The sequence below is a fragment of the Panthera leo genome, chromosome A3, assembly GCF_018350215.1.
Source record: "Panthera leo isolate Ple1 chromosome A3, P.leo_Ple1_pat1.1, whole genome shotgun sequence".
NCBI lineage: Eukaryota > Metazoa > Chordata > Mammalia > Carnivora > Felidae > Panthera > Panthera leo.
Genome location: NC_056681.1, coordinates 192,012 through 205,631, shown reverse-complemented (window position 1 = coordinate 205,631; position 13,620 = coordinate 192,012). Strand labels below are relative to the sequence as shown.

General features: G+C 55.3%; 1 protein-coding gene across 1 annotated transcript in view; it reads left to right on the top strand.

The window, feature by feature from the left end:
* Window positions 1–13,620, top strand: part of MYT1 (myelin transcription factor 1) — a 43,285-nt gene that overhangs the window by 20,966 nt on the left and 8,699 nt on the right. Inside the window, exons 12-16 of the mRNA XM_042930355.1 lie at window positions 1,490–1,644; window positions 2,674–2,736; window positions 2,848–2,916; window positions 7,592–7,654; window positions 8,018–8,101. Coding sequence (XP_042786289.1) covers window positions 1,490–1,644; window positions 2,674–2,736; window positions 2,848–2,916; window positions 7,592–7,654; window positions 8,018–8,101 — 434 coding nt within the window. The remainder of the gene's footprint in view (window positions 1–1,489; window positions 1,645–2,673; window positions 2,737–2,847; window positions 2,917–7,591; window positions 7,655–8,017; window positions 8,102–13,620) is intronic.

The window sequence follows — 13,620 nt, the reverse complement described above, 5'->3', positions numbered from 1 at the left end:
AGGCCTTCTGTATCAGGCCTTCCTAGTCCCTTTGTCATGGCCCTGGGCTCCCGACTCAGACTCTCCTTCCAGCTCTGCCCAAGGTTCCTTGATCCGTCCTATGTGAGGCTGCACCTCTACTCTCAGTCTCACTTCCCACTCCAGGTGGAGGTGACCCACATGCCTGAGGCCATGGGAAGGAGCCCACTGCACTGGGCAGCAGCCAGGACAGTATCCACGGGCCTCTGGGAGGCTCTCCCTGCTCTGGGACAACCTCCTCCCTGGGGCTTCCGGGAAGTTGCCATTTTTTCCGAAGACCCACCTTAAGTCGAACTTGCTCAAGGGAATGAGCCACTTGGTCTGCACCTTGTCCAATAATAGTATTTGTGGCAGTAATAGCAACACCCGCCACATTGACAAGATTCACTGTCAGTGACTCAGAGCCTTCGCTACGTTGGGCTCCACTCCCCAGAAATCCCGTGAGGGGCTGCTGTTCTCTCAAGTTTAAAAGTGTAGCCTCTAGGAGCTCCTGGGTGGCTCGGCTGGTTGGGCATCTGACTCTTGGTCTTGGCTCAGGTCGTGGCCTCGCGTTTTATGGGTTTGAGCCCCATGTCGGGCTCTGTGCTGATGCCTGCTTGGGGTTCTGTCTCTCCTCTCTGCCCCTCACCTGCTTGTACTTTCTCTCTCTCTTTTTCTCTAAAAATAAATACGTAAACTTAAAAAAAAAATTAAAGTGTAGCATCTGGGCCCCAAGAGGTTGAACAACTTGCCTGGGACACACAAGTGCCAGCACTGGGATGTGGACCACGAACTGTCACACTGGTTAACTGCCTCTGATGTAGACCCACTTGCCGGGCGTTGAGCTTTCCCACTCTTGTGGACAGGGACTGTCCTTGTCCACCCCTGTGTCCAGAGTACCCTGCCCTCTGGTGGTTGCTGAACAACTGCAGACATAGAACTCGAGCTTATCACCTGCCTGTTGTGGTCAGGGTGTCGTGCTGGGTGGGGAGGCATAGGGCCATGGGGTCACAAGGTCACTGAATATTCTTATCACATTTTTATGTTATTGTTCTCCTTGTGCCATCTCATCGTTACAGCATTTAAACAAGCACTTGTTGAGTGCCTGCTGTCTACTGAGCACCGAAAGAGCTGCACTTTGCATAGGTTCTTGTGTCTAGAAGGTGACCCAGTGGCAGTTAGGTGGAGGTGACCCACAGGCCTGAGGCCACGGGAAGGTGTCAGAGCCCATCGCTCCGGGCAGTAGGCAGGGCTCCTCATTCCTGGGGCAGCTCAGGAGCTCTTGCTGGGGGTGGGGGGGACCCTCTAGTCCCTCAGGGGTGCTGTCTCCTGTGTTCTTGGGGGCAAGTCTTCCTCCCCCATCCAGAAGGCAGGAGAAACCGGAAAATGTCTCTGTGAACACTGTTCTGAAGGCCCCTCTCCCTCAGCCCCCGGCTCGGGCACCCGGCCCCCCGCCAGCCGGTTAAAACGTCTCCCTGCTGGTTTTTTGCAGTCAGAGCCAGCAGCCCATTCTTTTGCTTCTTCTGAAGCAGATGACCAGGAAGTGTCGGAAGAGAGTTTTGAGGAGCGCAAGTACCCTGGGGAAGTCACCCTGGCCAACTTTAAGATGAAGTTTCTCTCCAAGGACATAAAGAAGGAGCTGCTCACGTAAGTCCCCACCTGGGCCAAGAGGGCTCCTCGAGGACCTGTCTGGTCCGGAAAAAAGCATGTCTTAGTCTGAGCCCTGAATGACCAGGTCTGCTCAGTCCTGGACCTGTCCCTTCCCTGGCCTAGCTCTGACCGCCCTCCTGGCCAGACCATCTTGCTGGGCAGAGGTTGGGCATCCTGCACTGCAACGCTCTTGAGCCAGGCGATGGGTGACAGCTTTCCTGTCATCTCGGCACCGCGCTGGAATCTCACACAGCCCTCTGAAGTGATTCAGAGCAAGGAAGGGCCTCTGTTCTGGCCCACAGAGCGGGAGGGCTGAGGGAAGCCAACCCTCTCCCGAGCCCCAGCTCTCTGCCCTGGCTTACGGAGCCCAGGCCTGACTTGTACTCTGCTCTGAGGCACGGTGCCCTCAGCTCTGGCAGCCCAGCCAGCGGCCCCTTTGAGTTTGTCCCCGCAGGGTTCAAGCAGACATTGTTACAGAATGGGGCCGCTGCTGGTAGATATGAGTCATCCCCTGGTCGGATGCCACCCTACAGCCTTCCGGTCACCCCCACTGAGAACTGCTTCTCCTTAGAGGACTGTGGGGGGTGGGACCTGGCACCTGCACCACAGGTGGAACCTCACCCGTGCTCAGTTTGTTTCTGGGGTTCCTGTTCTCCTTGCGAGGAACCCAACCAGCTTCCTCCTACCCTGCTGTTGGCTCTCCCCAGGCTCTGCTCTCTGGCCTTGTCCTCAGGGAAGGAACTCCCTGCCTACGCGTTCACGGGTGCACACGTGTGCACGTGCAGAGCGCATGTGCTCCAGGGACACCCTAGCTTCAAGCTGAGCTTTCATTTGGTTCCTTTTTCCTCCTCGAGTTAAGTTGTGTGGGAGAAAGTTGCAGTCTGAGCGGTGAGGGCTGTGCTCTGAGGACTGAGGGGGTGAGTCGAGAGCAAGTGTTAGCTGCTCTGCTGAGTAGGCTCCGCCTGGGGGGCTGGCCTGGCAGGTGTGCCTTGCTCTCTGTTCTGACGCTCTGTTTCCTTTGTTCAGCTGCCCCACCCCTGGCTGTGACGGCAGCGGCCACATCACCGGGAACTATGCCTCTCACCGCAGGTTTGTCCCTGCTCGGGTCCAGCCTGGCCTGGGTGCTGCGTGGTGGGTCTTCCCCTCTCCTCCTCTGCTCCCCCTCTGGCTCACCCCGATGTCCCATCTCTTCTCTTTCAGCCTCTCTGGTTGCCCTCTTGCTGACAAGAGCCTCAGAAACCTCATGGCTGCCCATTCTGCTGACCTCAAGTATGTCTGCCCTCCTGGCCACCCATCTCTTGGGCGGCTCCCTTGCTCTGCTCTCTCCTTCCGTGAGACTCCAGCCAAAGTCGGCCTTCTCCAGGGCTCCAGCCCCAGGGGAGCCCCTCCCGGCGGGATGGGGCAGAGAGAGAGGCCATGGAGGGGCCGACTTGCTTGCCTGGGGCTCCTGCTGCTGCTGCTGCTGCCTGTGTCTCTTCGCTCTGAGTGCTGCTATCCGCCTGTCCCTTGCCGCAGGCTCCTGTGCTGCCCTCGGGTCTGCTAGCTGCTCTGAGGACCGAGGGCTGGAGGGCCTTGAGGGGAGCAGGACCCGCCTCTGGCTGCTGGTGGCCCAGCCCGTCTCTCCCTCTCCCGAGGACCCTGTACGGGGTTGTCTGGGCCTGCTTTTCTCACCGCCCTTGAGATTTGGGAGAAGCCCAGAGCTGGCCTTGGCTTCTAAGTCTTGCTGTGGCTCAGCAGGCTTTAGGCTGTGCGGCTCTTACTGAAGGAACTGGGTGCTGATGATGAGAGAGAAAACTCTTTGCCCTTCCTTCTCCTACTGCCCCTGCAGCTGCTTCTGTCTTGGCCCCTGGTGATCCTCCCACGCTCATCCCTTCTTTTTGCTGAGCAGCCCCCCTCTCTGCTTCTCCTCCCTGCCCCTAACACACGGGCACCATCTAGCCTGCCTGATAGCCCCGCTCAAATGCGATGCAAGCACCCAGAGGTTTCCCAGGTATCAGTGGCCTCTTGGGGCTGGAGTTGGGGACCGTCACTGCCTTTGATGTTTATGCATTTGGTTGAGCTGCGACATTGCAGCCGCTGTGACCCTGAGCCCTGCAGTGCTGACCCTGGGCTCTCAGGCTGAGCAAAGGCTCAGGAAGGAGGCCCTACTCTTCTCCTCGAGGGTCACTCCCTCTTCCAGGGTGTTCATCCTCTCCATATTGAGGGGCCCTGAATCTAGGCTCATCCTGTTCTGGGACCAGACAGGAGCCAGGGCCCTAGAGACTGTAAGATGAGGAGCTGTTATTGCCAAAGGCGTCCAAGGGGCTTGAGCTGATTTAGAAACAGGGCAGAAAGCTGTAGATCTCTGGAAGGTCCCCATCCTGCCAGTCTCCTCTTTGTCACTCTGGGGAGGCCTATCTGGTCCCGGCAGCCATGGCATGTCATTGCTCATTGTTACCCATGGGGCTTTCTGCTCTGAGCAGGGTTCACCACCGGAACTGTCCTTCTAAGTGTTCACAGCTTTAATGTAAACATTTTCTGAGGCTCAGCTCATCATGGCTGATTTGCATAGTTACTCATCCATTCACCAGGTCCAGCCCCAGAAGTCTATCAGTCCTGCAGGCTCAGGACCCTCTTCCCCCAGCTCCCCTCCTCCTTTCCTCCCTGTCTTCTCTTACCGTCTTTCCCACGTTCCCTTTTTCCTGTTTCCTTTTCCAATTCGACTTGCTTTCTAACGATGATTAGTTTTCGTGGTTTTCCAGTTTGAGGGTCTGAATGATTTTAGAGCTCTAGGTGTGAACACGTGTGCGCGGTGGACCTTTCTCCCTGCAGAGCGGGCGCTCGGGGCTGCTGGAAGGACACCGTGGGCCCGGTCTGGGCCTGGAAACGTGGCCGTCTGGGAGGGTTAGCACTCTTCTGAGACTAAGAGCCTGTGGGGAACATTAACCTGAACTTGTTTAGAAATAGCAACAGGAAGTCTTCCCCATGTGAAAACAAGTCCTGCATCAGTCTCAGCAAGGGTCAGCAAGGTCTGGGAAGGTGGCCGAGGTACCCGACTCCTCCCAAGCTCTTCGCTGGCCCCAGAGGTCTCTGTGTGGGCGTCCACTCTTTGCCCCCTCGGGCCACAGCGTGGGCTTTGGGTGGACGTGGCGGGGCTCCACTGTGCTCCCGGTGTGCTGGTGCTTCTGCTCCCTCCTCCCTTCTCTTGTCCCGTGGGCATCTCAGAGAGGCTGCTCCTGACCAGCCTTGTGGCAGTGGTGCGTGATGGTGACCTGACCCCAGAGGGGCACAGACGTCTACATCACTGCCTTGCAAGCAAGGCCTCCCTGTCAGTAACTGGGTGCAGCGACAGTCTCGGATGATGTGTTTTCCGTGTTTTAATCCAGTCTCAGGGGCATTTACTCTTCTTTCTCATGTGCCCAGTGTGGTCGGGGGCAGGGCACACAGCTGCCCTGGGCCCCTCAGCTCACTCTGTGTGCGGGGAGTTGGGGTGCAGCCACATACCCTGTAAGGTGTGTGACCAGGTGGGGGACGGCCCCCCCGCACCGCCCCCGCCACTGTGGGTCAGGGAAGGGGCTCAGAGGCGAGACCTGGTGTGCGTCGCCAAGCTGTAGTGAGTCGCAGAGACGCAGGACTCTTCCTCTTACCCAGACGATGCACCCAGAAGCAAATGTTTGGGAGGGTTCCTGCCACTGACCCTGTGGGTCCTCAGGGGCGCAAGAGTGGCTGACACTGCCAGCGCCCAGCATGGGTATCTGCTTCTCCAGGCACATGAACCTCATCCTCTGCTGGATACAGCTGTGGGGAAAAGCCATTGAGTCAGGCCTCAGCAAGGAGAGCAGATGCCCCACCTGTCTGCCGACAGCGTGCCTCAGTGGGACCCCCGGGGACGCCAGGCCCACGTGTGCTGGGGCCTGGCAGGGTCCACCCCCACGTGCATGCTCTCCCCTGCCAGCCTCACTCACAGGTGCCACTGGGGGTCGCACCACAGTATGGACCTGCACTTCTGGGCAGCGAGGCCCCGGGCTGCTGCGGGGCCATGCTGCCCTGGCCACCGCCCGTAGCACTGAGCCTGAGTTCTGCCACGTTTCCCTGAAATTGAGAATAAGCAGAGTCCAGGCAGCCACCTGAGCTGCTACAGACTCAGGAGAGGCACCACCCTCACTCTCTGCACTTGGCCTTCCAGAGGGCAGGAGAAGGGCTCTAGCTTCGGCAGGCCAGGAGAGTGCTCAGCAGGGCACTCTGAGCTGAGGAGGAGGCAGCAGGGCATCAGCGGGGCCTCGGCCTCAGCAGAGAGTCATGTGAGGCATACCCTGACATGCCTGAAGGACTTGGTGCCCACAGCCGGGGGCCCACCCCGGCAGCTTGCACCCTGGGACCTCGGATGATGCAGAGACACAAAGCATCCCAGCAGGAGTGGTGCACCCGTTCGGGGTTTGTTTGAGAGGATGAAGCCCACCTAGATGGAGGTGGTGTGTGATTTCTATGAAAATGCAAAAACCTCCTGGCCCTAGATGTGTGTGTGTTGGTATGTGACCACACATGCCTGGAGCAGGAGCCATCATAACCTCAAGGGGTTTGAGTTACCCCTAAATCCGACAAAATGGTGATTTGACCGGTTGGCCTGCCGGCAGGCCAGGGAGGCATCTCATGTGTGGCTCATAGGGCAGGGACGAGGAGGGTGCCTTGAGAAAGTCCAAGGGACTGGAGAAGGAGCAGGTCAGATGGGCATTGAACTCCTCCGTGTTGCCATGCCAGCTTTGAGCGTCCTCTGATGCGGAACAGGCAGTGTTGGCCTGCTGAGGTCTGGGAGGCAGCCCAAAGCTGTGGGGGTGTCCTTTGGCTGTGTTGGCTTCCTCTGTCTCACTCCGAATGTCAGATGCTGCATTTGCCAGTGGAAGAGGGTGCCGACAAAGGGCTTTGGGCACAGCACAGGGGCCCGAGTGCCTCAGAGAACTCTGCTGAGTGACAGGCAGAGACCTATGTCCTGTTCCAGCTGATGCAAGTCTCCAGAACCCTTTTGGGGCCACTTGTATATTGAGAAAGAGCCTCGGCACCCGTGGTTTTTTCTGTGTGCGAGGCTGAAACCAGAAACGGTAGATAAGTATTCTGTGAATAACAGGCTTTCCAGATGCAAGCCCTCAGATCCTGCCAAGTCCCACAGGGTCAGAGCTGCACCCTCACACGGACCCAGGTGCAGAGCGGAAGACCTGCTCCTGCTCCAGAGGGTTCTGGTGGACTCCCCTGCAGAGTCAGGCACGCCTCCCCACTCTGACATTCTGCCTCCATGGACATTCAGGGAAAAACAATTTGAGAAAACCCATACTTGTACATTAAAGTGGAATTTTTACTTTCTATGTGATATGTTTGTCAAACATTTTGGATGCATACAGTTGGGCTTTTGTGTCTTGTGGCCCCCCCTCCTTACCCTTGGCCAGTGCCTGCTACCCCTGAAAAGCCTCTGGTTGTGCAAATTCTGCACTCACTGAGAATCACACCTCTAGGTGACCAGCGCTGGGGATGGTGGGTCATGGGTGCTCAGGAAATATCTATTCCTTTGCTCAGATGTCCCCGAGAACAACCCTTCTTCCTCCTAGCCACGTCAAGGAAGATGAACCCGTCTTAAGTGTTAGGTTTGCCTTCCTGAACACTGTTCAAAGGCCCGTGTGTGTCCTGGAACCTTTTAGCCCAGCCTAGAACCCTGCAGAAAGCCGAAACGGGAGCCTATCATTCCTGCAGTGGAGATGTGCTCTCGTCTTGGCCTTCCTGGAACCCCTGGGGAGACGGGGTGGCAAAGTTCTGAAGGCCGGACGTCTCGGCAGCAGGCTAGCCAGGACGCACACACTGTTTGTGAGACCAGTGCTAGGGAGGCGGGTGGGCCTGCGTTGGGGCTGAGCACGGAGGGGGTCCTTTTGTGGCCAAGTGTCTTCACTGGCTCTGGTTCCAGCTCCGCTGTCCTCCACAGGTGCCCCACACCCGGCTGTGACGGCTCTGGCCACATAACGGGGAACTACGCATCACACCGGAGGTGAGGCTGCCATGGCCTGGGGTGCCGGGCTAGATGGGGTGGGGTGGGTCTCCTCCTCAGATGCCGTTGCAGTGCCCCAGATAAGACATTAATGTTGCGGCAACCACAGCCTGTTTCCTCGCCGTAATCTGAATTGCCGTGCCCAAAGCCTGATCGTGTTGCTATTAGCAGCCAGAATGAGAGGGCTCATGGTGCCACTTCCTGTCATAGCCCTACTGTCCAGTAGAGTGCTCGATGACAGAAGTTTCCTTGGGATCCTCTGGGGCTGCTGATCACAGAGCTGGAGGGGTGGGGAGGGGCAGATGGGTGTGAGAAGCTGCTGTTCTGGAATGACCACGGCTTATGTTCCTCTTTCAAAACTAGCTTGTCAGGCTGCCCTCGTGCCAAGAAAAGTGGAGCCAGGGTGACGCCCACAAAGGATGACAAGGAAGATCCTGAGCTGATGAAGTAAGTTGGGGTCTTGCTGATGCCCTTGGTGGCTTTGCAGAATTGGGATTTTCCTGTGTGTTATGATCCTGAAAAGCTGCTTCTAGACTCCTTTTTCAATTAATACAGCTGGTCAATGACAATACCCATTTTTACAGAAGTCCTCCTACTGTGCATGTGGACACCTACGAGGCTGTGAGCCACGTGTGTTGTATTGAGGGCACACACAGTGCCCTCCTGTGTGGGCTTCTCAGTTCTGGGGGTGTTTGATGGGGCCAGGAGAGGCAGAGAGCCCTGCTGCCCACGCACCGTGGTGGGGGGGGGGGCACCCGGGTGTAGGCTCAGGGCATGGGGCAGCCCCACAGGGCGCTCGTGGGAATTGCAACCTGCACAAATGTGGTCCGATGGGAAAGGTCAGGTGCAGGAGGAGGAGAGGAGGGTGAGGAAGATGACCAGTCTTCAAATTGTGTGTGTCTGCACACTCACATGCCTTTGCAGGGAGCTGGTGTGGAAAGAGGGAGCTGGTGTGGAAAGAGGGTCGTCCTGAACTGGGACCTCGACACTGCTGTGGGGAGGAAAGGGGACATCCTGGGCCTTACGTGACTGAAGTCCCTGAAACCCTCTCCAGACTGTCCCACTTGGGGCTACCTAACGTGCCATCAGGGGGATTGTGTGTGAACTCTGAACCTGTGAGTGCCCCACTTGGTAGGGGCCTGTATCGTTGCAAGCTTATCTTTCCAGGAAGGAACTTGCCCCCAAACCCCCCACTTGCAGGTATGGCTAACAGACTGACCCACCATTCGATTTGCCCAGGACTTTCAGAGCCAAAACTGGATGAAGCAGGCAGTGGGTCCCCTTGCCAGTTGATGAGTAGAAGGGAAGGGTTCTGGCTGTGTTGTGGCACAGGGCCTTGGAGCCGGCTTGGTCAGGGCATAGCCAGGCAGGTCCACAGAAAGCGGGTCTGTCCTGATTGCGTGTTACCTTTGGGCCAAGAACAACTGGATGCTCGCCCCTACAGAGGGAAGCAACCTGGACAGGTTGCTCCTCCTTGGAGCTTCAGCTCGTAGCTCATCCCAGCTGCGCCCAAACATCTGCTTGGCCACAGGAGGAGAGGTCTGATTGACCAGCGTCACATCCTTCGAAGGGGCTGGCTCCACCAGCTGTTCGGTGGTAAGAGGCTGTGGCTGGTTTATTTAATTTATTTTTTACAATGAAACTATAATGAATGCTAAATCAAAAACACAAAATTTGTGGATATTGGTGTCCTGAATGCAGCCTACTAAATGCTAGGCTGGATAAAGAGTATTTATCTTTCTGAGAAGCCAGGAATTTGCCTGCGATCATATAAATGCAAGCTGCTATGGATTTAGCAAGGATCCTGCTGTAGGGATATGATAAGTGAATTGTGCTGCATTTGCAAATGATTAAAATCAAGATCAGCATTTTTCAAATTAACTGGGAAAAATGGTTTTCCTCCTCCTAATGTGCTGTCAACTTTGCTTTTTAAAAAACAAGATTTTTTCAGCCAAGTGGAGAATATGACTTAGAAGCAGGTCAGCATTTACAGGATGGCTGAAGTTCCTAATGGCTTCATGGCAAGGCGGTGGGAGGGAGGGGCGCCTATTCAGCACCTCCATTTTATAGGGCCTCCTCCCCAGCCATAAACTTTAACTGTATTTATAATTGACTATCATCTTTAAACAAATGCAGACTGCAGCAGAAACTTTAACCGGGGCATCAGGTCCTGCTGCGTGACAGGATTTCGTGAGCGCGTGCTAGATGGGATTATGGAGGCTGCTGGAGGAAGAGTTCCCTTTATGACATCTTGTGTTTGCACCGTTTGAGATTAAGTCATGTCAGCACATTCTGCTAAATCCCTTTGCCAAAACTAAATAACTGGCCGTAAAAGTCTGTGGATGTTCCAGTGTAGGTAGGGTTAGGAGCTCAATGCCTATCGCCTGTGGAGAGCCCTCCCCGCCCCTGCCGTGCCCCCTCCCCGCCCCCCCCCCCCCCCCCCCCCCCCGCGCTATCCCCAACCACACTGACATCTGACAAAAGAGATGTGCCTCTGACCCTGGGACCCTGGTGGCACAGAGCTCCTGTGCCCTACCACCGGCCTACCTGGCAAGTACAGAAGCTGCCTGACTTGGCACTCCACACACACCTTAATGTGAGGTCACCCGACAGCTCCAAAGATTTGGACACTGGTTGTGGAGGGACAGAGAAGTGGTGTTACCACCCACATGTCCGAAATACTCACTACGAATAAATTCCAGGGGGTCATTCGTGATGAGGAGGGTTAGAGTTTTGCAAACAAAGTTGGAAAAAGGAATTTAGATTCAACCTTGTGTTGTAACTGTGAAGGGCTGCCTCTCATTTGGCCTTTGATCTTGTGATGGCAGGTGCTCACAGGCACTTTCAGAGCACCTGGCCCCGGTGTCTCTGGGACCCCACAGCAGAGAGGTGTCCAGGTGCGAGGGGCAGACATAGAATGGAACGTCCCCGGGGTCCTTCCAAGGCCCTTGGCAGCGTCTCCACTCTGGACTGATGGCTGAGATGACCTTGGACCGGATCAGTGGCCATTCCACATGTCTGAGGCCCACGTGGCTGGGATGAGGAAGAGAGGGATGGGCACCAGGAGAGGAGACAAGTGGGGCTGGATCCAGGCAAAGGAGGCTGGGAAAATGTCTGCAGTGGCCACCTTGGAAGTGACGCCCGAGTATGGGGACAACTTCTGGGCAATGAGGCCCCGTCCCCTCACCTGCTGGAGCAGGAGCCCCGGAACGACCCTTGCTCTCCTGAAGGCTTTGTGCCTCTGACTTCCCCACCCCAAGGAACCCCACCTCTGTAAACTGGGGCCATGTGTCCCCTTTCAGGGCCCTGTGTGTTTGCCAGGTCTGTGGCTTATAAAAAGTGGGTAACAAATGGGAAATTACATGAGTCTCATTTGTTGCAGGGGAGAAAACAGAACTTATAGGTGGAGGATGTTGTCCCCAGTCAGTTGTTGGTTCCTAGGTGGTCCTGAGCTCAGATACCATGATCCTGAAATGTCGGTGCTCAGAAGGCATCGCAGGGAGCTCCTGGCCCAGGTCCCGCCTGGATCCCATGAGAGTGGATGCCCAGAGCCCCCTGCTCCAGCCAGTTTTCTGTGGTGCACTCATTCCAATGGCAGCATGAGGGGGATTTGCTCTGAAACTTTTCTCAAGTTACTTCAACCATTCCTGGGGCATTTGCTATTTCCCAAGAGGATTCTCTCCCTGTTCTGCAACAACTTGGCAGGAGTCATTATGGAATGTCTGAACTGAGTCTTTCTTGCATGAGCACTGTGGCCTGTGTTCTTCCTTCCAGAACACACATTTCGGATGTGGGGACATCCATGGACATCATGGCATGACAGTCTCATTCTGGGATGCTGTGGGGTGATGGAGCCCCTGCTGTCCCCACGCTGCCTGGTTCAGGGCACTCTTGGGACTTCTGTGACTGCCCAGGCCCCTAGGCTCTGTGCTTGGTGCAATCTCCCAGGGAGTGGGCTCTGGATGGTTTCATCTGACACCTTCACTTCACTACACATGGCTGGGGTGATATAGAAGTGATGTGGCAGCAAGAGGTCTAGGTGTAGACCCAGAGGCCCCTGAGAGACATCCCAGGGCGCAAGGGCATCATGGCTCCTTCCAGAGAAGGTAGCTGCTTCCAGAGAAGGTAGCTGCTTCCAGAGAAGGAAGTTTCTCCTTCCAGAGAAAGTAGCTGCTTCCAGAGAAGGAAGCTTCTCCTTCCAGAGAAGGTAGCTTCTTCCAGAGAAGGTAGCTTCTCCTTCCAGAGAAGGTAGCTGCTTCCAGAGAAGGTAGCTTCTCCTTTCAGAGAAGGTAACTTCTCCTTCCAGAGAAGGTAGCTGCTTCCAGAGAAGGTAGCTTCTCCTTCCAGAGAAGGTAGCTGCTTCCAGAGAAGGGAGGTTCTCCTTTCAGAGAAGGTAGCTTCTCCTTTCAGAGAAGGTAGCTGCTTCCAGAGAAGGTAGCTTCTCCTTTCAGAGAAGGTAGCTGCTTCCAGAGAAGGTAGCTTCTCCTTCCAGAGAAGGTAGCTTCTCCTTCCAGAGAAGGTAGCTGCTTCCAGAGAAGGTAGCTTCTCCTTCCAGAGAAGGTAGCTGCTTCCAGAGAAGGTAGCTTCCCCTTCCAGAGAAGGTAGCTTCTCCTTCCAGAGAAGGTAGCTGTTTCCAGAGAAGGTAGCTTCTCCTTCCAGAGAAGGTAGCTGTTTCCAGAGAAGGTAGCTTCTCCTTCCAGAGAAGGTAGCTGCTTCTAGAGAAGGTAGCTTCTCCTTTCAGAGAAGGTAACTTCTCCTTCCAGAGAAGATAGCTGCTTCCAGAGAAGGTAACTTCTCCTTCCAGAGAAGGTAGCTGCTTCCAGAGAAGGTAGCTTCTCCTTCCAGAGAAGGTAGTTGCTTCCAGAGAAGGGAGGTTCTCCTTTCAGAGAAGGTAGCTTCTCCTTCCAGAGAAGGTAGCTGCTTCCAGAGAAGGTAGCTTCTCCTTTCAGAGAAGGTAGCTTCTCCTTCCAGAGAAGGTAGCTGCTTCCAGAGAAGGTAGCTTCTCCTTTCAGAGAAGGTAACTTCTCCTTCCAGAGAAGATAGCTGCTTGCAGAGAAGGTAGCTTCTCCTTCCAGAGAAGGTAGCTTCTCCTTCCAGAGAAGGTAGCTGCTTCCAGAGAAGGTAGCTTCTCCTTCCAGAGAAGGTAGCTTCTCCTTCCAGAGAAGGTAGCTGCTTCCAGAGAAGGTAGCTTCTCCTTCCAGAGAAGGTAGCTGCTTCCAGAGAAGATAGCTTCCCCTTCCAGAGAAGGTAGCTCCTTCCAGAGAAGATAGCTTCCCCTTCCAGAGAAGGTAGCTGCTTCCAGAGAAGGTAGGTTCTCCTTTCAGAGAAGGTAGCTTCTCCTTCCAGAGAAGGTAGCTGCTTCCAGAGAAGGTAGCTTCTCCTTCCAGAGAAGGTAGCTGCTTCCAGAGAAGGTAGCTGCTTCCAGAGAAGGTAGCTTCTCCTTCCAGAGAAGGTAGCTGTTTCCAGAGAAGGTAGCTTCTCCTTCCAGAGAAGGTAGCTGCTTCCAGAGAAGGTAGCTTCTCCTTCCAGAGAAGGTAGTTGCTTCCAGAGAAGGGAGGTTCTCCTTTCAGAGAAGGTAGCTTCTCCTTCCAGAGAAGGTAGTTGCTTCCAGAGAAGGTAGCTTCTCCTTCCAGAGAAGGTAGCTTCTCCTTCCAGAGAAGGTAGCTGCTTCCAGAGAAGGTAGCTTCTCCTTCCAGAGAAGGTAGCTTCTTCCAGGGAAGATAGCTTCCCCTTCCAGAGAAGGTAACTGCTTCCAGAGAAGGTAGCTTCCCCTTCCAGAGAAGGTAGCTGCTTCCAGAGAAGGTAGGTTCTCCTTTCAGAGAAGGTAGCTTCCCCTTCCAGAGAAGGTAGCTGCTTCCAGAGAAGGTAGGTTCTCCTTTCAGAGAAGGTAGCTTCCCCTTCCAGAGAAGGTAGCTGCTTCCAGAGAAGGTAGGTTCTCCTTTCAGAGAAGGTAGCTTCTCCTTCCA